The 22,266-nt window shown below is 39.0% G+C and overlaps 1 protein-coding gene across 3 annotated transcripts in view; it reads left to right on the top strand.

Annotated features, from left to right (window-relative positions):
- The first annotated feature begins 1,953 nt into the window (after positions 1 to 1,953).
- SP4 (Sp4 transcription factor) overlaps positions 1,954 to 22,266 on the top strand; it is an 87,897-nt gene continuing 67,584 nt past the window's right edge. Inside the window, exons 1-3 of one of the 3 annotated variants that reach the window (XR_010406504.1) lie at positions 1,954 to 2,677; positions 3,085 to 3,212; positions 3,720 to 5,274. Coding sequence is in view for 2 of the 3 variants with exons in the window: in XM_064575182.1 (XP_064431252.1) it covers positions 2,671 to 2,677; positions 3,085 to 3,212; positions 3,720 to 5,274 (1,690 nt within the window). In the remaining variant the exon portion in view is untranslated. The remainder of the gene's footprint in view (positions 2,678 to 3,084; positions 3,213 to 3,719; positions 5,275 to 22,266) is intronic. The other 2 variants (XM_064575182.1, XM_045864593.3) reach the window with 2 other exon arrangements.

Below are 22,266 nucleotides of genomic sequence, written 5' to 3'. Positions count from 1 at the left end.
AGGGAGTTTCATCAACCAGGGAAAACAGACTCACAGAAGAGGAGACAACAAGCTAAACCATACCCAGAAAACTTTTTCACAAACTATCATACCTTCCAACTATTTGGCTACTGGCCAATTTGTCTTTCCTAAAAGCTATTTGCTGTCCCCCTAAGAGGTCTACATCCCCTTTTCCTATTAGGATATTTAACCCTGGAAAAAAAAAAAAGATATTTAACACTGAATTTTAAGCCATTTTGGGGAGCTATTCATTTCTTCCTGGGTTTCTCCCATGCATACATGACGTATACATGTTAATAAAATTCTGGGGGGGGGGGTTGTTGCTGTCAATTATTACAGAAGTCTTTACTAAGAAACCAGAGGGTTTTTCCTCCTCTACAGTGTGTTTCATGAATACCAGAATTACCACTAATAGAGGGTACAGAATATTTAAAAGACTTTGTAGATCTATACTGAATGGATAAGCATTCTTTTTAAAATCTGTGGTTCAGAGCCAGTGACACTGTCCCTCTGAAGCAGGTTTTGTAAGGTAAGAAAACTGCCAAGGAATGCCCCAATTCGTAAGACTGCAAAATGTCTTCCTTCATTTATCATAGTGAATTGAAAAAAAAAAAAAAAAGACTCAAGAATAGACGGTTTATCTGTAAATGCAAGAAGCACTTTGAGCTTCTATATTGCACATGGTGGTGGTGGTGGGGAAGCAGGTTATTTAAGGATCTTAGTCTCATTTTTTAAAGAAGGGGTAGACAATACTATGTAATTCTTTATTTGAAGTGCTTTGTCTTTCTGCACTGCTGGCTTTGTCATCAGCCAACGTTGCAATTACTTTAACAAGCAAAGGAAATGCCAGTCAAGTGCAGCACCTGGGACCTCCTCACCCTTGCAACACATTAGGCCTCAAGCAGGAGACAAAACACGCTCAAGGCTGTGTGTGGAGCCCAGGTAAAAAAGGGAGTGGGTGACTGCGAGCCTGGGTGTGTAAGAGCGCCTTGTTCCCAGGGCCAGTGTTTATTAGCAATTCACTTCCCCCTTTGGTACACTTAATCAGGCGCTTATTATATTCTATGGTGTCATCCTGACTTCAGGACTTTAAAGGACAGCTTTGAAGACTACTCAAGTGCATTTAACATTACAATGCTTTGTGCAGCCAGATGTCAATTCCACCTGCCCAGAAGCTTATGCTGAACGGTGACCGGGGCTGACCCAGACGGAGCTGGGCTTTTCTTCGCCTCCAGAATCTTGTGGGACCGGTAAGAGCGAGAGGTCCGCCAACCACAGGGGCTATTTGCCAAAACACGATGCAACCTTAGAAGGTGGGTCACTGCTCGGTTCCAGCAGCCAGCCAGAGACAACAACTAAAATGGAAGATCCTTCTCTGTGGCAAAGCAGGCCTCTTATTTGAAACGGAAGGCCTGAAGGAGGGAGGTGAGCAAAGAAAGGAAAGGCGAAGGCACTGCTCCTAGAAACCGGGTTCATTCAAACCCGGAGGACAGCAAACCCCGCCTCCCCACGCCGCCGCCCGCTCAATCGCCAAGCGCTCCGGGCGTGAGCTCGCCCCGCGGGGAGCGGCTTGGAGCCGAGGAGGCGGTGGCAGAGGTGGTTTGGGCAGCCCCGCGCGGCGGATAGGCCCAGACAAACAACACCCATTCCCCCTCCCCCTCGCTTAGTTCAACTCCCACTCGGCCCCGGCCACGCCCTGCCGCCACCGCCCCCTCGGGCAGCTTTCCGCTCCGCAGCCAGGCCTCGGTCGGGGGCGGGAGGGAAGGCGGTGCCTGGGATGGGCCGCCGCGGCCAGCGGAAACTACAAGGGCCGAGAGCCTTTGCGGCAGCGAACCGCCCCCTTTCTCCCACCACTCAGCGCGCGTCACCAGGAGCTCAGCCAATGGGGACCGAGCCAGGGAAAAAGGGCGCCCGGGTCCGGATGCGCCTCAGGAAAGCCATGCTCCCTGCGCAGGGGCAGCGGGCAGTTCACCCGGCGCGCCGAGTAGTCGGTGGTTCGCAAGCCCGCTTATCCGACCCGCTCGCTTCCCTTGAGCGGCAGCCCTACTTTTTTCGTTAGTGGCAATTCCGAGGGATGCTGGAGCAGGTTTTTGAGGGGAGGGCGCTGGGAAATGAGTAGGGGGCGGGATATCCTGAGACAACAAGTTTGGCTGTATGGAGGGCCTACCGGCAGCGAGCCTGAGCTAGAACGCCGAGAGAAGGAGCACCGGAGAAGCCAACGGAGGAAAAGAAAAGCGGCTGAAAGGCTAACCCCGGGAAAGGGGGTGGAGAGGAGGCGGCCCCAGCGCCCCGGCCCCCGGCAGGTCGGCGGCCAATCCGCTGGGGGAAGGGGTGGAGAGTCGGCGGCTCCGGCGGAGAGAGGCCGAGGGGGGTGGGGAGTCGGCCGGGCTCGCGCCGCCCTGGCCCCGCCCCCGGCCCGCGCCGCCGCCCGCGCCGCGCGCCGCCGCTGTCAATCAAGGGCGAGTCAGCCGGGCTCGGGCGGAGAGAGGAGCTGCTACGCCACAGCCCAGCGGCGGCCATTCGCGGAAAAAGAGGCAGAGCCTGTGCCAGCTACAGCCTCCTCCGAGCCACCGCGGGCGGGCGGGACCGGCCTCTCCTCCCGCCTCGCCCCCACCCCCACCCACCTCTATCCCTGTGTCTCCGTCTGAGGGTTTGTCCTGTTAATGCGGGATGAGCGGTACGTATTCTCCACCCCCCTCGGTCTCCTTCACCGCCTCCCTCCCTCCCTCCCTCCCCAGACCCTGCTCGGTTCTCCCCCCTCCCCCGGGGCCGCTGAGATGCTTTAAGGGGAGGAGGAGAGGAAGGGAGGGTATCGGGGGGTGGGAAGGAGGGTTGTGTTTTGTCTTAATGTCTGAGAGAGAACAACCTTCTGGGTGTTGCTCTGGAGCGGATGGGTCGGGTTTCAAACCACGTTTTGTGATATCCCCCTCCTCCCTTCCCTCCTTCTCCCCCACCCCCTGCCGGTGTGCGTGGATCGCGGGTTTATGGAGATTAATGTTCAGGGGGAGGGGGAGAAGAGGAGGGGGGAAGACGAATAATAATAATCCTAATAACCTGTTGTCGTTGGGGGGGGGTTTGTTGCAGATCAGAAGAAGGAGGAGGAGGAGGAGGCGGCGGCGGCGGCGGCGGCAGCAGCGGCGATGGCTACAGAAGGAGGGAAAACCTCTGAGCCAGAGAATAACAATAAAAAACCCAAAACCTCAGGCTCCCAGGTAAAAGCAAACATAAAAAAAATTCATCACGAAACGTTAGGGGAGAGAGGGAGTTTTGTCCTTTAATTGCCCAGAACTGAAGAACAGAATACAAATGTTCATCCACTCAAAGCATCCTTCTGAGAGTGAGGAAGTTAAATTGTAAATTCATAAAGATTTCACATGTTTGAGGTTATAACGTTGTTTAAAATTACATTAGGGACTCAGACTAGTAGAAAACGGTGTGTATTTTCCCAAGGGCATTTTGAATTCATGAGAATGTACTTTAGAAAAGTTTGTTAGACATTTCCTTTTATTTGAACTTTATATTACAGTATCTGCTTCCTTATTCTTCTATCTTACTGCTTTTGTTACTATTTCTTTTTTATTTCTGTCACTTCCTGAGTAAGTTCTGAAACGTAGAGCTGTCAAAATAAATAAATAAATAAACCCCTTCCAACTACTGGCCTCCACTAAATCCGCCCACTTTTTCCCCCCCCCTCTCCTTTACCATCTCATTTTGGGTAGGACTCTCAGCCCTCTCCTCTGGCTTTACTGGCAGCTACTTGCAGCAAAATAGGGACTCCTGGTGAAAATCAAGCAACTGGACAACAACAAATAATTATAGACCCAAGCCAAGGATTGGTGCAACTTCAAAATCAACCACAACAGCTAGAACTGGTAACAACACAACTTGCTGGAAACACTTGGCAACTTGTTGCCTCCACTCCTCCTGCTTCAAAAGAAAATAACGTTTCTCAGCCAGCTTCTAGTTCATCTAGTTCTTCCAGCAGTAATAACGGGAGTGCATCTCCTACAAAAACTAAATCAGGTAATTCTTCCACCCCTGGTCAATTTCAAGTCATACAAGTACAAAATCCAAGTGGTAGTGTACAGTACCAAGTGATCCCACAACTTCAGACAGTGGAAGGCCAGCAAATTCAAATCAATCCAACTAGTAGTTCATCTCTACAGGATTTGCAGGGTCAAATTCAGCTCATTTCTGCAGGTAATAATCAAGCTATACTCACAGCTGCTAACAGGACAGCTTCTGGGAATATTCTTGCTCAAAACCTGGCAAATCAGACCGTTCCAGTCCAAATTAGACCTGGTGTTTCAATACCACTGCAATTACAGACCCTTCCTGGTACTCAGGCTCAAGTTGTAACAACCCTACCAATTAACATTGGAGGAGTGACTTTAGCTTTGCCAGTGATAAACAACGTGACTGCTGGAGGAGGGACTGGACAGGTTGGCCAGCCTGCTACTACTACTGATAGTGGGACTTCCAATGGGAGTCAGTTAGTTTCCACACCCACCACCACCACTGCTTCTGCCAGTACTATGCCGGAATCTCCCTCCTCCTCCACTACCTGCACAACCACTGCTTCAACATCTCTGACGAGCAGTGACACATTAGTGAGCTCAGCAGACACGGGCCAGTATGCAAGCACATCAGCCAGTAGTTCCGAACGCACTATTGAAGAATCTCAAACACCTGCTGCTACTGAGTCTGAAGCACAGAGCTCCAGTCAGCTTCAGTCTAATGGAATACAGAATACACAGGATCAATCCAATTCTCTTCAGCAGGTGCAAATTGTAGGCCAACCTATCTTACAGCAGATCCAGATCCAACAGCCTCAGCAACAGATCATTCAGGCTATTCCACCGCAGTCATTTCAACTGCAGTCAGGGCAGACAATTCAGACCATCCAGCAGCAGCCTTTGCAGAATGTTCAACTTCAAGCAGTAAATCCGACTCAGGTGCTTATCAGGGCTCCAACTTTAACACCTTCAGGGCAAATCAGTTGGCAAACTGTACAGGTTCAGAATATTCAGAGTCTTTCAAATTTGCAAGTTCAGAATGCTGGGTTATCCCAACAATTAACCATCACCCCAGTGTCTTCAAGTGGTGGCACAACTCTTGCTCAGATTGCTCCTGTGGCTGTTGCTGGTGCCCCAATAACTTTGAATACTGCTCAGCTTGCATCAGTGCCTAACCTTCAGACAGTGAGTGTTGCCAACCTGGGTGCTGCAGGTGTTCAAGTGCAAGGAGTTCCAGTTACAATCACTAGTGTTGCAGGTAAGTTACTCTGGTCTTTTCTCTGTAAGATCCTTTCATGTAGTTTTTAATAACAGTTACTGCTTTTCTTTGCTAACTCTTAGATTTGATGTAGATCTCTGAAATAAACATAATCATAAGGAATCTAAAATCACAGGAATATTATATTAACTGCCATGAATATCGTCATCAGTGTGACCCATTCACATCTGTACATTTTAATATTAGATTTTCCGTGTAAAATTTGCTAGACACTTTTAAAAAGTTATTCTTCCATGGAGCAGAACTTCCTGATTAGAATCATAATTGTCTTCTGTAATTTAGAGATCATATTTGAATACACTTGAACTCTTCAGAAAGAACTCTGATAAAAATGATGTTTATATCTTCTTTAAAAGAAAGTAGATTTAAAGCTGAATTAGTATACAGTTGTGAATCTGTTGAACTTTAAATTCTACTTTGTAATAAGGCTAACTTTTTCTTAAATTGGAAGTTCTGCTTCAGTATCTTGTTGCTCATGCTTTTGCGTTTTGTTATACAGTGTTTTAAACTAGATATTGATGCAGTTTAGAGATACAGTTGTAAGTTACAAATTGATTAATTTTTATGTGTTTTTCTGCTAAAACCAGGATTTTCCCAGGATTTTGAATAGTTACTTACATATAAAATTATACCTAAATCTTATGGTTGTTATATTATTTTCAGGTATTTTTAGTGTGAAGTTGTTGAAAAACAATTAAAAATGAAATAGAATGTTGCTATTTTGAATTGTAGTAAAAGTTATTTTAAAACCAATTATAAAGCGGTTGTTGGTTATGCATATAAGGAGATTTCTAAAGTATTTGGAAAAGTAGTCTTATTATTTTAAATTTTCTTGATTCATCTTTTTTTTACCTAATAATACCTTTGTTTTCTAGTAATTAAACACTTTTTACTGATTCTGATTTGGTGAAAACCTAGTTGTGGTTTTAGCGCCTTTGATACGGTCAGATCTGTTTAGTTAAATATTTTTATTTTGATAATCTGAAATGAATAAGCACATCACTTTTTAATGATCTTTCTTGAAACAGGTTTCAGAAAAATTATGCTAGGGTTTTTGTTTTACAGTTACTACCTAAAGTAAATGTATATATTTATAATTGGATGTTGTCAGATAGAGTTCTGTGATGAAGAACAGAGATTATGTGTTTTATTTAGATGCCCATTACCTCTAAACCAGACCTATCCAGTAGAATTTTCTGTGATGATGAAGTGTTGTATATCCTATCCGGTGTGTTAGCCATGTGCAGCTGTTGAGTGTTTAAAATGTGGCTAGTGCAACTGAGGAACTGAATTTTTAATTTATTTAATTTCAATTTAAATAGCCACATGTGATTAGTGGCTTCTGTATTGATAGCACGGTAACCTAATCAAAGTATTTTGAGTGTGGTACTTTTCTCCCCTAAAGCTATTGCAGCACAATTATATAAGTATTTCTCTGGATTACAATCCATAGCATGCTTGCTTTGTTCATACTCTTTTCTAAAAATTGACCATATCTTAAGTATTAAAGAAAAATGTCTTTTTTTGATGGGTTGAATGACAGCTTGCATTATCAAAAGTTACTTTAGTTACATTTTGATTTGCCTTTTAAGCATTAGTTAGTGAATTATGATTAAGAGAATTGAATGAGTTATAATTTAGGTTAGGAATAGTTAATTCTTCTGTACTGTAATTGGTATCAGTTACAACCCAGAGTTTCCCCCTTACCCATTGTGAGAGCAAATCATTGATAAGAGTATGGTCTTCTGACGACCTAACTCAGATTTATTTGAATGATGCATTATTAGGAAGGCAGGATCCACTTTCTGGAACTATAACTTTTGGGGGTGTGGTCAAGGCATTTGCTTTTCAAATAAACTTTCCAGGTCATTCTAAATCTCATTGAAATTTGAGAACCAAGGATCTAGACATTAGTAGTGAACCGTAAAGCAAAATATGGAAGCAGATGGGTGTTGGAGCTAGTTCATGTGTGCCTCATGGAATGGATTTTGATGGCAGAGAGAACTTAGAGTTTTTATTTCACAAGCATATTTTGACTAGCCACATGCTGAGCAATCCCAAGAGGTATGTTTAGTCTTCATTTTCAGAGCTAATTTTTTTTATTATTATTTAAGTTTACATGATTTGGGTATCACTTAAGTGTATCAGGAAATTTAAACTTTACCAAGTTGGGTTTTTTTTCTCCTGAAACCAAAGATTTAAAATTTCGTTGATGTTAAAGAGTTTATGTTCTAATAGATAAGCTCAATCATTTTAAGAAGATAGCCATGTTATAAAGCCCAGAATTGTACTGACTTCTACAAGTCAGTGCAATTAATCTGGGCCTAGATATATAGTGCACATATATCCCTTTTATAAATGAACCCTGTAAGTTCTGATCTTTTACTTTGTATCCCCACCTTTTGGTACTTTTTAATTATTTCATATGTCTGTTCCTTCCCCCTAAATGGTATTATTTAATTTTGTTTAATTAATGGGAAAATTTTTGCTCTAAATATTTATGACAACTATTACTAAGCTTGAAAAAATTATTAATAGTTGGCTTTGACAGAATGTAATGACTAGCTCAATAACAACGGGCTAAAAGTTATCATCCATCCTCATGTCACTCTTCAAGAGACATGGGAAGGGTCTGGATGATAGGAAGAAAAAAATTTATATGGTAATCAAATGAAACCAGTTCTTGAAGCTAGGGAGCTTCATACTTGATTTTATGAAATGAGAATGTTAGTGACAACCCAGGGGGAATCTCTTTCCATGATAATGAATTCAGCATAATGTGTTTCTGTGGTTTGGTCTCCTCTCAGAATCCTGACTTCCAGGCTGAGTATCTAGCATTTAATTAGTTGGAATTGTAGTAGGAACTAAGTACATGTTCCTCCTACATACTTAGTGTTTATTTCTTGTTGGAATTGTGAGTTTGACTTTGACGGAAGGAAAAGCAGAATTCCCTCTTTAAGAACAAAGGTAACGTCGTACTGCTGGTTTAAGAACATCCTTTGTTTTAACTAAGTGACAAAAGTAAGATTTTTGCTCTAAGAGAACTACCTGTTTGCACAGTGTACTCAGGTAGCCAATGAGCCTTAGATAAAATGAACTTTAGGAGTTACATCTCCTTAGTTAAAAAATTTGGAACATGTAGGGACCATTGATATCTAAATCTGTAATTAACTTGCATTGACTGGGGATTTGATTTGGTTTTGGCCTTAATCATCCATCTGTTGTAATAGGTCATGTTTTTGCTTGATGGATGGGTATTTCTTTTTTTCACTTTAGTGGCAGTTCACATTATTAGGCTAATTCCTACACAAAGGAAGTTCAAACTCAAAAGATGTTGCTCGCCCTTCAAGAACTTGACTGTCAAACCTTCCTTTACTTTTGGGGGGATTAAAATATGAAACCTGGGGATGTAGCAGAATCAGGAATGGGAAGGCCAGTTCTTCATAATTAGGGAAAATGGGGGCCAAACAAAATAACTGACATTTATATTTAATTTAGAAACCTGACTATCTAGTAGAATCAACTGCTTACACCAAACTTTTTTACAGAGCTCCTAAAAGTAGAAATTGACTTGAATTTTAATACTAATATGATTTTTCTTAGCTATATATGTTCTGTTAATTTGGATTTTTTTAGGCATCTTAAAATAAGATACATGTATCATACATATATACAGATATATAAACATATGCACGCATTTGTGTGTGTAACTATACAAATGCCTCCTGTGTTTGGTAATTTTTTTTTTTAAGTCAGTTTGCTCTTGTAATTTTATTTCTCTAAAATCTTAGAGTACTGTTTATTACATATTGAATTTGTTATGAGGAACTTATATCTTGTACCCTGTACAAGTAATTTAGGTTCTGAATTACCAAGTTGGTTTTACCCATTGGATGATGTATAGCATGACCTTTAAGATTTGTTGATGATGACATAACAGTATCATTACTAATTTTTAAGTTTTTCATGGAAGATGAAAACATATCCGTTGTAAAGCCACATTAATTTTTAGAGGGCATCTTTGAGAAGGATTTCAGGATAGAGAGGGGCGCAAGGGAAAATAGTTTTAATTATCTGTTTTTTGAATCTGAATCAGGGAACATATAATAAGTAATACTTAATATTGGAGCAGGCATAAAAGCAAGTTGGAGAGGAAAAAGAAGGAAGCTTGATTAAGAAGGAAGATGGGAAAGTGCCATACATAGATCTTAAAGAAATAATATGGATTTACAGGATGATAGAATTCTAGTTTGAAAGGATCTTTGAGGTTGTCATTCACCAGTTGTAGCCTTTTGGTATCGTTGCTGAAGTATTTATAAAGGAATTTTGTATGTTTCTGTTATAAGTGAGAGCAGAAATATGGGTAAGAGGTTCTAGAGTGCTACATGAAGTACTTGGGGATGACATAGTAATAATTGAGAGGGGACATGTGGGCTCTTCTGTACTTTAAGATTGGATGTTCATAATGCCTGTCAGTTTGCTACTTAATGAATGAGCAAATTGTGGCAAAGGGAAACCTGTTGAACCACAAATTGCTTATGTATGTATGTGGTGAGTTAAAGGCCTAATGAAATTGTAGTTAACTAATGTAATTTAAATATAATTGAGTGTCTCTCCCTCTCCCTCATTCCTTAGTGGTATTTTTAAAAATGAAGAAACTGAAGCCCAGAAAGATGAATTTCTTGTACATTTTGGCAGAGTGAGGACTGGAATCTTGACTGGCGCTCCAGTTGTCTTTCTGCTCTATTGCTGGCTTTGTTACCCAAATCTTTTGCTAGTAAATGAGTACATGTAGTTGAAGTTTAGGGACCAGACAAGGAGAGTAGCTTGACTTGGTCTTCTCCAGATGGATTGTGTCTGTTGTCACTGGATATTCAGCTTTAGTATATTGAATATAGTGTTGGTAAAAGCACAATTCCCTAGGTCTCCTTGTTACTGAGTTTAATGGTGGAATCTTAGTGGTATTATTTTGTCCTTAAAAGAGCAAATTCAGAACTTAATGAGATTAGTACATTCTGTATGTAGGTAAGCAAATCATTAGGCTGTCCAGATACTGTATCTATTCTCAAACTATATTTAGAAATGGCTTTTTTTTTTAATGAGACTTGTGGAGGAAGAAAACATTTATTGTTTACCTTAGTGTGTTAGGTGCTAAGATAGGTATTTTTTATGTTATCTCATTAAAACTCATAATATCTTTGTTAGATTTTCTTATTGTGCCTATTTTACAGATAGCCTCATGAGCTTTAATTTAAGAAAGTTTACCCTCCAGTAAGTGGTAGAACCATGATTTAAAATCATCTGTGATTCTGAGGTTTTTGTTCAGGAGACATAAGGTAAAAGGATGAGTTCACAGGTAAAGGCTATTTTTCACCCTTTTGTGTCTGATCTGTCTTTACATCCCATAAAGGGTAGGTGGTTTTGAAAATTGAAATGCTGACTATGCAGTTAAAGTTTGTTCTAGTCCTAACATTCTGTGGCACTGACAGACAATTATGACTAAAAGTGGTAAAAGAAATGGTGAATAGAAACTATTATGGCTGCATGGAGATCTCTGTGTTAAACTCACATTTTACAATACTATACGTGGAAGGTAGAAGGAAGGACATAGGATTAAGAATGAAAACAAAGAGCAGCTTGACATTTTAAGAATAATGTCAGGAAAGCAGAAACTCATAATAAAGTAGGCTTTTACAATAATTCTAAACAACTCATAAGGCTTCAGATCACAGCAAAAGACACTTACTGCTTCAGCAAAATGGTGCAATATGAAGAAAAGACAGAGATACTCTACTGTGCCTCTGTTAACCAGCAAGGAAAATGCACTTCTACCTGAAATGACTAGAGCTGTAATTCACTGAAATTCTTTGTTCAAGGTAAGTGAGAAGATAAGGGACATTTAGTTGCTTTTTGGGAGTCAGAATGATTCAGATAAATGCCATCCTCGGGTCTGAAGGAACTTTCAAATTTAGTTTCAGGCCAGTATAAATAACTTAAAAGTTACACAGCATGGAAGAATTGAGCATGAATTAAGTACCTCATTTTCTGAAAACATCCTATATTGCAGACAGATGAGTTGATAACATCTTTAACAGAGTCCCTGAGTGGATTATCCAGTAGTTGGCTTCTGAGCATTTAAAAAAGAATTCAGGGATCACTGGGAACCCGTATGGGTTCACTAAGAAACTAGGTTTATGTATTCTTCCTCTAGGGTGTCCAGGTGAGTATAGAAAAGAAATAATGTCGCCACAATGTATTTTGATATCAGCGTTGGTAGTCATGATTTCTTTAAAGGCCCATACCTGGTTGCTCAATTACATGAAAAATGATTGTCTACTTCAGTGGAAGTCAGTGGTGGTATTGCATAAGGTTCTATCCTTGGTATAGTCCAGTTGAATATTTTTTACAAATACTATAGTGAAAGATGGCCTATTTAATGAATTTAAAGGTGAGGTAAAGCTGGGAGACTTTGCTAATAATTATGATGGGGATAGACTTGAGATTCAAAGTGATCTTAATACTCTGGAATGCTGGGTCAGAATTATCAAGATAAATACAATAGATCCTCTGTTTAAAGGGGTAGGGGAAATCGTATACCCACAAGATGAAAAACCTAGGTTGGCAGCAGGACATGTGAAGGTGATTTGGGATTTATTGGCTTAATATGAACTAAGTAGAGTAAAGCTCCTCCTTTATTTTGTGTTTGTCAGACCATTTCTGCAATATTGTATGCATTGCTAGGTGTGGCACATTTTAAATGAGACACTGACAAACTGGCAAGCATATCAGGAGGGATTGCTGAGATGCAGAGTGTGGAAAACATTTCATTAGCAATAATTAAAGAGTGGGGGGTTTTATTGTTAAAACAAGAGAAGGTGTGACCACTGTCTTTGGCTTTTTTTTTTTTTTTTAAATCTGTTTTGCTTGGCCCTGGGAAGCCAATAGAATATGTATATTTACACACAGGGACTAGTGCTGTAAAATAATGGAATGGTTTGTTTCAGAGGGTAGTGCTCTTCCTGTATTAGAGGCTGGATGTCCATCTCTCAGAGACAATGCAGAATGTAGAAGAATTTCTTGTACAGAAAGTTTGATTAGGTAAACTGTAAGTCTTCTAATCTAAAATTGAAGATTCTATGAATATTTGATTATATGGTCCTATTCTGGGTATTTCCATCCAGCATATGGTGAGAGTTCTCTGTCTTAGTTAAACTTAATGACTGACCACAAATATTTACAGATTGGGGGGGTGGGGATTTTGAGGGTCACATTTACAGTTTTTCTTGGAGTATAATTAAGGTGAATTCTATTAAGTAATAAGTATAATAATTCATAAATAGATTTCTGTTCTTCACTATTTGTTAGACTTACTGCACTCTTAGATGCTATTTTTCTATGTTACTTGCACTTTTATTTGGTAACTACCAAAGCATTAGTATTTTAAACATACATTTCTTGTCCAACATTGATTTCTAGTTAAGATATTTTATCTCAGTAGCTCTTTAACCATGTTTAGTTATGTTTCTGATACTGTCACTTTAGTATGAACAATGTGATTACTTTTTCTTTAGTGAAATTGGAGAACATTTGGAAAATCTAGGATTCTTACAGAGTTCAAACTCTGGAAGCACTCACAGCTTCGAATTTGTGAATTTACTCCTTGGAATAAACAGATCCAATATCTCTTTCTTTTTGGCACAGAATATGTAGCACATAGGTGTTTTTTAAAAAATTATGCAGAAAATACTAAACCCATCAGGCAAGATCACCATGCATTGTATTTTCACATCAAGATAAAATCAGTTTTCCACAATCCATTGCTAAAATAAAAAGGAGAAAGGCTTAAAAAAAAGTCATTTGAGACTCGAGACCCTTTTAAATAGAAAGAGTATTAACTGAGATATATGAAGGTTCTCTTTTCCTTAGATATGGTAATACAGTTAGGAGTAGGGACTATCTGCTTTATCAGAGAGGTGCGGTTCAAGTAGTAGGTTTATTCCTTCTGCAGACGTACGTACTGAGAGGCTTCCTAGAGCCCAGGTATTTTGTGTTCTAGGTGATAGTCGGGTGTGGCTGAAAGAGGAGACAGGAGAGGCAGAGGAAAAAGAAAGTTTATTATACTCGCACGTGCTAAAGAGACTGTCACTGTACACTGAGAGAGGGGGTCACATGAGAGGGAATGCCAGGGGATGGCTTAGCTAAGCAGCTGGGGAACAGAGAGAGGGAGGACCCCTAGCCACATGCTTTTATTGGTCAGGATGCACTACACAAGAAAAGACATGAGGGGATTTCATTTAAATGTTACTAGGTCATAGGGGAAGATAAGAAGGGAAACTGTGCTGCAGGAGGTCCCCTTATCATGCTGGTGCACCTGATTGCATGGGCGGGGTGCTTACAGCTTGCTTGAGAAGATGTATATGCTGTAGGAAAACACTTTAAAATTTATAGTACAACAGGACTAAGAATTAGAACTCCTAAGTTTTTGCTCAGGTGCTGCTCCCCATAAGCTTATCCATCCTGGGCAAACATGTTATAGTTGGAGTTTTGTCCTTTTCTCATTTGTAAAATAGTATTAATTCCTTCCCTTTTTATCTCATAGAGTAGCAAAGATACATGACATAGTACATACAAAAAAAGTTAGAATATTCTAAAGAAAATTCTACAGTTGACCCTTGAACAGCATGAGGATTAAGGGTGATGACCCTCACATAGTTGAAAATTAGCATGTAACTTTTGACTCCCCCCAGACTTAACTACTAAGAGCCTACTGTTGCCTGGGAGCCTTACTGATAACATAGAGTTACTTAACACATTTTTTATGTTGTATGTATTATATACTATATTCTTAAAGTAAACCAGAGAAAAAAATGTTATTAAGAAAATCATAAGGAAGAGAAAATACAGTAGGAGAACGAGTAGTTTTAGATGTGGATATTAGCTTGAGTTAAATATCAGATGCAAAAGAGAAAGTTGTATAAAAGGACTATCAGAAACCTATGAAGTTCAGCTAAGGATGGAGAGAGGTAATCTACAGGTGGGAAAAAAAAGCAGTGTGTTTCACTGTAGAAGAGCTGAGTGTCTGCTGCATGCTCTGTCTGTGTTAGACTCTGAAAGTACTCACTTGTCTTAAAAGGATGCTCATGGTGGGGAGGTGAGGCTTACATGCATGAAACAATTACAGAGCAGCTACAATTGCAGATGAGAGTTTATTCTTAAATACTGGGTTTTGAGATATGGAAAACAAGTTAACAAGAGTTCAGAGACAGCTGAGATCAGTGGATTAGAGTAAACAAGGAAGGTTTTCTGTGGTGAAGACTTAAAACAGGCCTCGAAGATTGGTTTGGAAAGTGGACATTTGAGACTGACGATAGAGAGGTGAAGAGAGTGGATGTCTTGAGCCAAGCAGCTGAAGTAAAAAGCATGAAGTCCTCACGAGGAAGCAGGGAGCTAACACAGCAAGCGGCATTCTCTCGCCTGAGCTCCATAGCAGTGCAGTGGTCTTATAGAGTAGCTCAGAGTATCCCAAGTTAGCAGCCTGTCACCTTTGCTTCAGAGAAGTTATGTGTTTATTGGATTGTTTCCTAATGTGTTGTTTGAAGAAGGGACTCTGCCAAAATAATAATAAAAATAAGTTTGAAAAACCTGAATTTAGTGGATCGAAGAGATTGGATGGAAGGATTGGCAGAGCAAATGATATTATTAAAGTGTTTATAGATAAAAGTGTGGAGAAGTTAGAATCAGGAGGCCAGTAAACAAGCATGTTGTTGGAGTAATTTAGTCATGAATTCACAGTGGCCTTTAGAAAGGCTATGGCAGTGAACTTGCTTAATACAAAAAACAGGTTGTCAGACTTCCCTTTAGTACCGAGAATGTTGACCTGAAAGAAGTGGTAAGGGATTAGGTAAAAACATCACGTTTGCTGGTTCTTTTCCTCTACTCCATACCAAGTATAGTAACAGGCATTAAGAAACTGAAGATGAAGTGAGACATGTTTGCTGCTTTCACAGAATATATTACCTGTTGCAGAGACATACTGTATTTTATTTCTTTGCTTCTAAGACGTACTTTTTCTTTTTTTTAACATTTTAACATCTTTGAATTTGAAATGCATCTTACAGTCAAAGGCATGTCATAATTTAATTAGCAGAAATTTTTTGTCCTTACAGTCACTTACATCTTAGACTCAATGGGATATGATGAATATATAGTTAATTAAATTACAGCGTGGCATTTGGTTTATAAAGACGGTGAGTGAGGTGTTATAGAAGCCCACAGGAAAGAAAAACTGGTTCTGCTTCTAGGGTTCCAGAAATGTTTTCATGGAGAGGGTTATAACTGAGCCTCTAAGGGGACCTTAATGGATTACTAAAGTTTTGCCAGGTCAGGATGAGGAGGGCCATTTTAAATGGTTATGTTGGATTTTACATGCAGTTTGGAGATCCATTTAAGGAGTTTCCTACAAATGTTAAAAAATTCGGACTGGGATCAAGAAATATTAACACACATGAAAGGCGAATTGTAAACCTATGGGCAGGGGCTGTGTCTTATCTATTATGGTATTTTTCAACTTGCACATTGATGAATGTTGCTTGGTACCTTATAATCCTGGTACTGAACTAGGGAAAAGGACACAGGTGGAGAACTTTGATTTCATAGGAGAATGGGATCAATAGGTCCTTGGAATAGATTCAAGATGCATACTTAAAAAAGGAATGAGAGAGTTTATGTTCATAAAAGGAAAATTGATTAGTAAAATGAAATAAAAGGAACTTATATCTGATTGTTCCATATGTTGTGGTAGACAGTTACAGGTGAGAATCTTAGCAGTGAGGGGAGTTTTGAGGAGAATCCAAAGGTATTTAAAGTTTACAGGTTGTTTCTGTCCCTCTGAATTTATTATGTAGGTGCCTCATAATGTAGCCAGAGAGGGTTTAGTATAGTTCTGTAAATAATGAGTCAAGTCACCATAGCTTTTTGTTCACAGAAGCGGAGCTGCTTTTGCACAGGAGTATAGGAACCAAATAGTGATCTGTGCTGTGGTAAGTGGGTACCTGTCCCTGGTGTGGGGGTGGGGAGGGGTGGAACATCCTTTTTTGGCTGTAGTTGAGGGTGCCTAGGCTGAGGAGTTGAGAAAGAAGAGGGAAGAAGAAGAGAGTAGGTGCATATGGTGACAAGTACTAACTGAATTTATATAGGAGAAATTATTATACTTAAAGTGGTTTGTAAATCCTATACACTTTTGCATATATTTAAATCTACATATGAACCAATTTGAGGTGTTAACATTTGACAGGTATTTGTCAGAAATGCTACAAATTATGATAATATGCTTGTTGAAGCAGTAATTGGATTATTTTAATTTTATCACAATTGTGGTTTTATTAATATAGTTTTATAAAATTAAAACACATTGTATTTTTATTTCTAGAATTTCTCTCACCCTTTGTTCTCACTGGCAGGATTTCAGTACCTATATTGATTCTAATGGTAGGGCAGGTACATGGTTTTGGTAATCTCTTTATATACTTTTACTCATTTTATGGACTCTGCTGGGAGACTCCATTCATAAATTCAGCAGCTGGGTACTAAGCATCTGTATCATGAGGCTTGATGTGTTCCTTATATGATCAGATAACATGGGATTGAACTTCCTCTTCCATAATGTTTTAATGGGGAAAGAAATTAGTTCATTTTTCTTTTATGAATGAAACAAGTAAAAGGGTTCTTTAACTCTTATATTTGGCTCACATTTATTGCATATTTGTAGTGTGCCAGATACTGTATGCAGCACTTGATACATTAACTCATTTACTCTTCAGAACACTGTGTAAAGTTAAGCATTGTGGTCATGTGCAAAAACTAAGGCCTCCAGTGGTAAATAACTTGCTCAGGGTCACATAATCTAAACACATTTTGTCTCTAGAACCCTGTACTTTGTCCATTACCACTTAAATTGTCTCTCACTATACAGTCCCCTTGTGCTACAGTGTGTGTTTCCTGTGATCATTTGTGGAATTAATTCATTGTTTCCTGTGTGTCAGGCACTGGGCTTAAACATTTTATGTATATTAACCCATTTAATTTTTGCAATTCTATGAAGAAGGTAAAGATAAGGTCAGTTTATAAAACAGGAAACCAAGGTTATCAGAGGTTAGTATCTTGGCCAAGGTTATACAGCCAAAATGTTATTCGGCTGGTAAGTTAAAGTACTTTTGATAAGGCTGGTCTGGATGAACAGGACTATCACCTACCTTTACAGCTAAGCGATACTATTTTAAGTAACTTATTGTAATTAGTGTAGTAGATTCAATAAGGCATTGATTCCTGTATTTTTAGCTGAGCACTCTACTCTTTATCACCCTTTAGGGGCACAGGGCAGAAATGCCACAGAGAGGATTAGGGGGAAAAAAAGATTTTATTACTTTGTGTATCCTGTGTTGATTGGGAATTTGAGGTTAGTAAGAACATTTCCTTTATTAAATATATGTGTACCATAAATCAATTTTGAATGAGTTTTTTAAAACATTCTAAGAATATAAACCATAGAGGAGTCTTACAATATTTATAATACAGTAATATTAATATTTATTATAATATATTAATATTTAATATGTAATATCAGTATTTATATTAAACATTATTAAATACAATTGATATTATAGTAATGAGTATGTTATATTAATTTTATATGTCATTTATATTATACTGATACAAAAATTAATAAAATTATCAGGCATGCCAAAAAGTATATGCTTTATGAGGCCTATATTTCATGACTTACTTCTTGATCAGCATGTGACATGTCAGTAGATAGGAATTTACTATCTGAAGGAAATGTTAAGAAATGACTTTTAGGAGAACCCAAAGACAGTAAGAATTTTATGTATAGAATTTATGTTCTTCAAATAATTCTTTAGTCATTTTTGTGTACCATTAGTTCAATTGACAGGTGCTTTAACTTTATTATTGTTGTCTAGTGGATAAATAATAAAAAATATTTGAATATCTGCCACTGTATACCAGACATTGTTCTAGATGCTGGGGAAACAAAACAGACATGTTCTGTAATCATGGGTCCTATTCTTTATTTTAGGTGTTTTATCTCAATCTTAGATTATTGCTCTTTTTAATAGATGAGGAAATCACAGCTCAGGAAGGTTAAATAATTTGTCCAGTGTTAGAGAATTAATACATGGGCATATTGGGAAAAGAACCCAGATTCCATCTGGCTTCAAAACTCTTATTCCAAAAAACAAAACAAAACAAAAACACCAAAAGCCTCTTATTCCAGTTTAATCATAAATCCTTGTGTCTGGGAAAATTAGTTTTTATGAAAAGTTTTAAAAGTTTTTTTTTTTCCTCCTTTTTAAAGTAACTACCAGGGGCACCTGGGTGACTCAGTTGGTTAAGTTTCTGCCTTTGGCTCAGATCATGATCCCAGGGTTCTGGGATTAAGCCTCACATCAGGCTCCCTGCTCAGTGGGGAGTCTGCTTGTCCCTCTCCCTCTGCCCCCGCCCCGCGCTTGCGTGTGCGCCCTCTCTCTCTCTCACAAATAAATAAATAAAATCTTTTTAAAAGACTAAAATAAAGTAACTACCAATGAAAATTAAAGACCAGTTTACATTTTACAAGAGATTGATACACCCGAGTAAATTTATAGTCTATGAGAATGATTTAGTTTAGTCTCTGTATTTTGAAAAGATATGATTGAGTTCATTTCATCTATCTCTAAGTTTGTGTGTATGTACACATTTACATATATATATTTACTCATTGTAAACATTGAGTAAAAACTTCAGGAGATTATATTTTATATTTGTGGGCCTATTCATCATCACCTTCCTTGTTCTCCCAACACTCTTTTTTTTTTTATTTTTTATTTTTTTAAAGATTTTATTTATTTATTTGACAGAGAGAGAGACAGCAAGAGAGGGAACAGAAGCAGGGGGAGTGGGAGAGGGAGAAGCAGGCTTCCCGCCAAGCAGGAAGCCCGATGTGGGGCTCTATCCCAGGACCCAGGGATCATGACCTGAGCCAAAGGCAGATGCTTAACAACTGAGCCACCCAGGCGCCCCCAACACTGTCTTTTAATTAAGGATACCAACTCATTTTGGGGTGATTCTAAAAAATTAACATACTTCCTCACACTCCCACCCCTACCCCAAATCACAAAGAAAACTTGATTCTTGAAAATCAACATGTTCACAGCTTTCATGTGCTTTTAAAAAGGTTCTCTGGTAGCTATCGGAACAGATAATGATTCCTATGTATAATTTTCAAACTGGAAGGCAAACATGTTTCATTCCATAAGCAGTTTGATGAGCAGAGGTAACCATGATATATTTAAGAAAAGAGCTCTGTTGCTGGGTAGCAGATTAACTCTGCCACTAAATGGAGGTCTTGGTTTTTTCCTTTTGTTACAATGAAATGTTTGTGTATGTATGTATTTTGTAAAGTATGATATTTGAGATTTTTGTTTAGTGTTAAAATTTTAAGCACAAGCATGTGAAAACCAAATTGGACTTAGATTTTATTTTATTTCCATAAGCCAAGAGGAAAACTCAGGAAAAATATCATTTAACCGTGTTTCTCTTTTTTAAGTCAAGTTGATTACTTTTGGGAGTAAAACCGTGAATGAGATATGTCCATATTTCTAAATGTGTAAGGTTTTGTTTTTGTGGCAAATTTTTGAAGCCAAATCTAGTATTGAGTCTAATGCTGTTGTCCTTTAAAAAAAGGTCAGTCATTTAAGTTTGAGTCATTATTAAGGATTTGCAGAATTTATAGAAAATGATAAGCTACCATCCTTTTAAACTAAGCACATGCCTAGCCTTCAGCAACACCAAAAATGAGAGTCAGGGCTCTATACCCTTGGGCATTCATATTGCCATGTGGGAACTCATCTGACTCCTGAAAATGCCCTTGCCAGTGGATATAGACATTGAAGATGCCTGGTCAGAGACCAGCTGCCCTTTAAGCCAGGGAGTATGCTTGCTTAGGCCTGAGCTCCTCTAGCTAACAAGCAGCATAGATTAGCTCTGTGAGAATAAACGTTGCAGGAAGTAACTTCAGAGAGCTCTCTTACCCAATATTACCTCCTAACTTTTCCAAAAGCTAGATCCTGATCTTCAGACCAATGATTTTACTACAGTCCTTGTTGCCTTCTTGCTCTGCAACTTAACAGTGATCATCCAGCCTACCTGTTTTATTACCTTATCACCTCATGACGTAGACTTTGTCAGCCTGCCCCAGGGATAATAGAGTCAAATCTAGGAATATAGAAGTAAAAGACTTAGGTGGATCTTTATATCTCAGTTTCAAAGGAGAAAACTTTTTACTGCTTATTCTGGAAGGTGGAGGATATGACCGCTGATTTGTAGTCCAGAGATGTCTCATGAGAGCAGTAGTATCTTCATCTGCTGGAACATTAGAATTTTAAGTTTAAAAGTATTATAGCGGGAAAACACCATTTTCGGCATCACAACTGCTGGCGCTTGGAGTTTAATAACAGATTCCAGTTGCTACCTTGGGAAGAAAGTACTTTAAATGCTGGATCGTACTAATGTCAAGATGCATTTGTAGAATGTCTTCTGTGGAGATTTTTTTTTTTAGGGTGGAGGGGTAGAAGCAGAGGGAGAGAGAATCTCCAGCAGACTCCCCACTGAGCTCAGAGCTCGACGTGGGGCTCCATCTCTCTGAGATCATGACCTTAGCTGAAATCAAGAGTCAGACAATTAACCAAGGGAGCTATCCAGGCACCCCAGTATTTTTTTTTTTTATTAAATAGTGATAAAACGGATTTTTCTTAAACATGGGTTTCAAAAGCACTTATAATATTTGCTTGGATTTCATTTGGTAAGTTAATTTAAATTTATAGAAACACTTTTAAAAGTATTTAGTTACCCCTGATTACTGAGAAATAAAAGCTGTTTTGGAAATCATCTCTTAGGTTATGTGGGGTCTAGCACTCTACTATTATACAGAAATTAAAAAAAAAACCCACACAAATTGTGCCCTCAAATACTATTAAAAGTACCCCAGTAAGTTATTTATGTTTCTTTAGTTATTAAGAATCCTACATGCTTTTCTGTGTGTTAGAGGCCATTGAGCAGTCAGTTCTCAGTGGTTAGGAATAGGTAAGTATTCTTTTCTACACAGTAATACTATAGCTTTAACTTAAAATGAAGGAGACCTTGTGATGCTGGTGAAAGTAGCAGTGGACAAGAATCAGGACCAGGCTCCAGTCCCCTGGTCTGCTGGTTACTATATGTGATATGGTGATGTCCTTTAGCTTTCTTGAGCGATTAGTAAGCATCTGTAAAATGAAGATTATACTGCCTATTGCACAGGGTTTTTCTGAGGATTAAATGGAGTAGTATGTGAAAATGTTTTATAAATACCAAAGCACTAAATAGATGTAAAGTATTATTATTATAAATTTACCCTTACTCTTCTAAATTAATAGGTGTGTGTATTTAGCATTTTGCGGTCTCATTTTCTATTACATGGTCATTTTTGTATCTGTAGCATATAGTGCAGTGCTGTATATACTGAGTGTCAGTAAATACCCAGCAGAAATGAGACTTCTCTGTTACCACCTTAATTGGATATGTAAACTGTGGCTTTATTTTCTGTCTTCTGATGTTTTGACATCTGGGGCCTTGCTGGCCCTGGAAAGTACTGCCCCTTCCAGGATTCATCATTTCCTAGAGAGAGTAAACAACTCCCCCTTTTGTGTGCTTTTCAAATACAAACCAGCCACTCCCCAGTCTATCCTTTTTAGTCTCTCACATTTCGGCTACCATCTACCCGCCCAGACAACCAGGGACACAGCCTCAGTGCCCCAGGACCCTCTGAAATTACTCAAAACTATCCAGTCCTAAACCTGTTTGCCCCTGTCTTGTCTTTTCCTTCCTGTGGGAATCTTGTCCACAGTTCCCCCTTCCTCTGCCTTCTGACTAATCCTGGTG

This window comes from Mirounga angustirostris, unplaced genomic scaffold (assembly GCF_029215605.1).
Source record: "Mirounga angustirostris isolate CCGP_5_RB_7025 unplaced genomic scaffold, mMirAng1.0.hap1 SCAF_12, whole genome shotgun sequence".
Taxonomy (NCBI): Eukaryota; Metazoa; Chordata; class Mammalia; order Carnivora; family Phocidae; genus Mirounga; species Mirounga angustirostris.
This window is presented reverse-complemented; position numbering and strand designations above follow the sequence as displayed.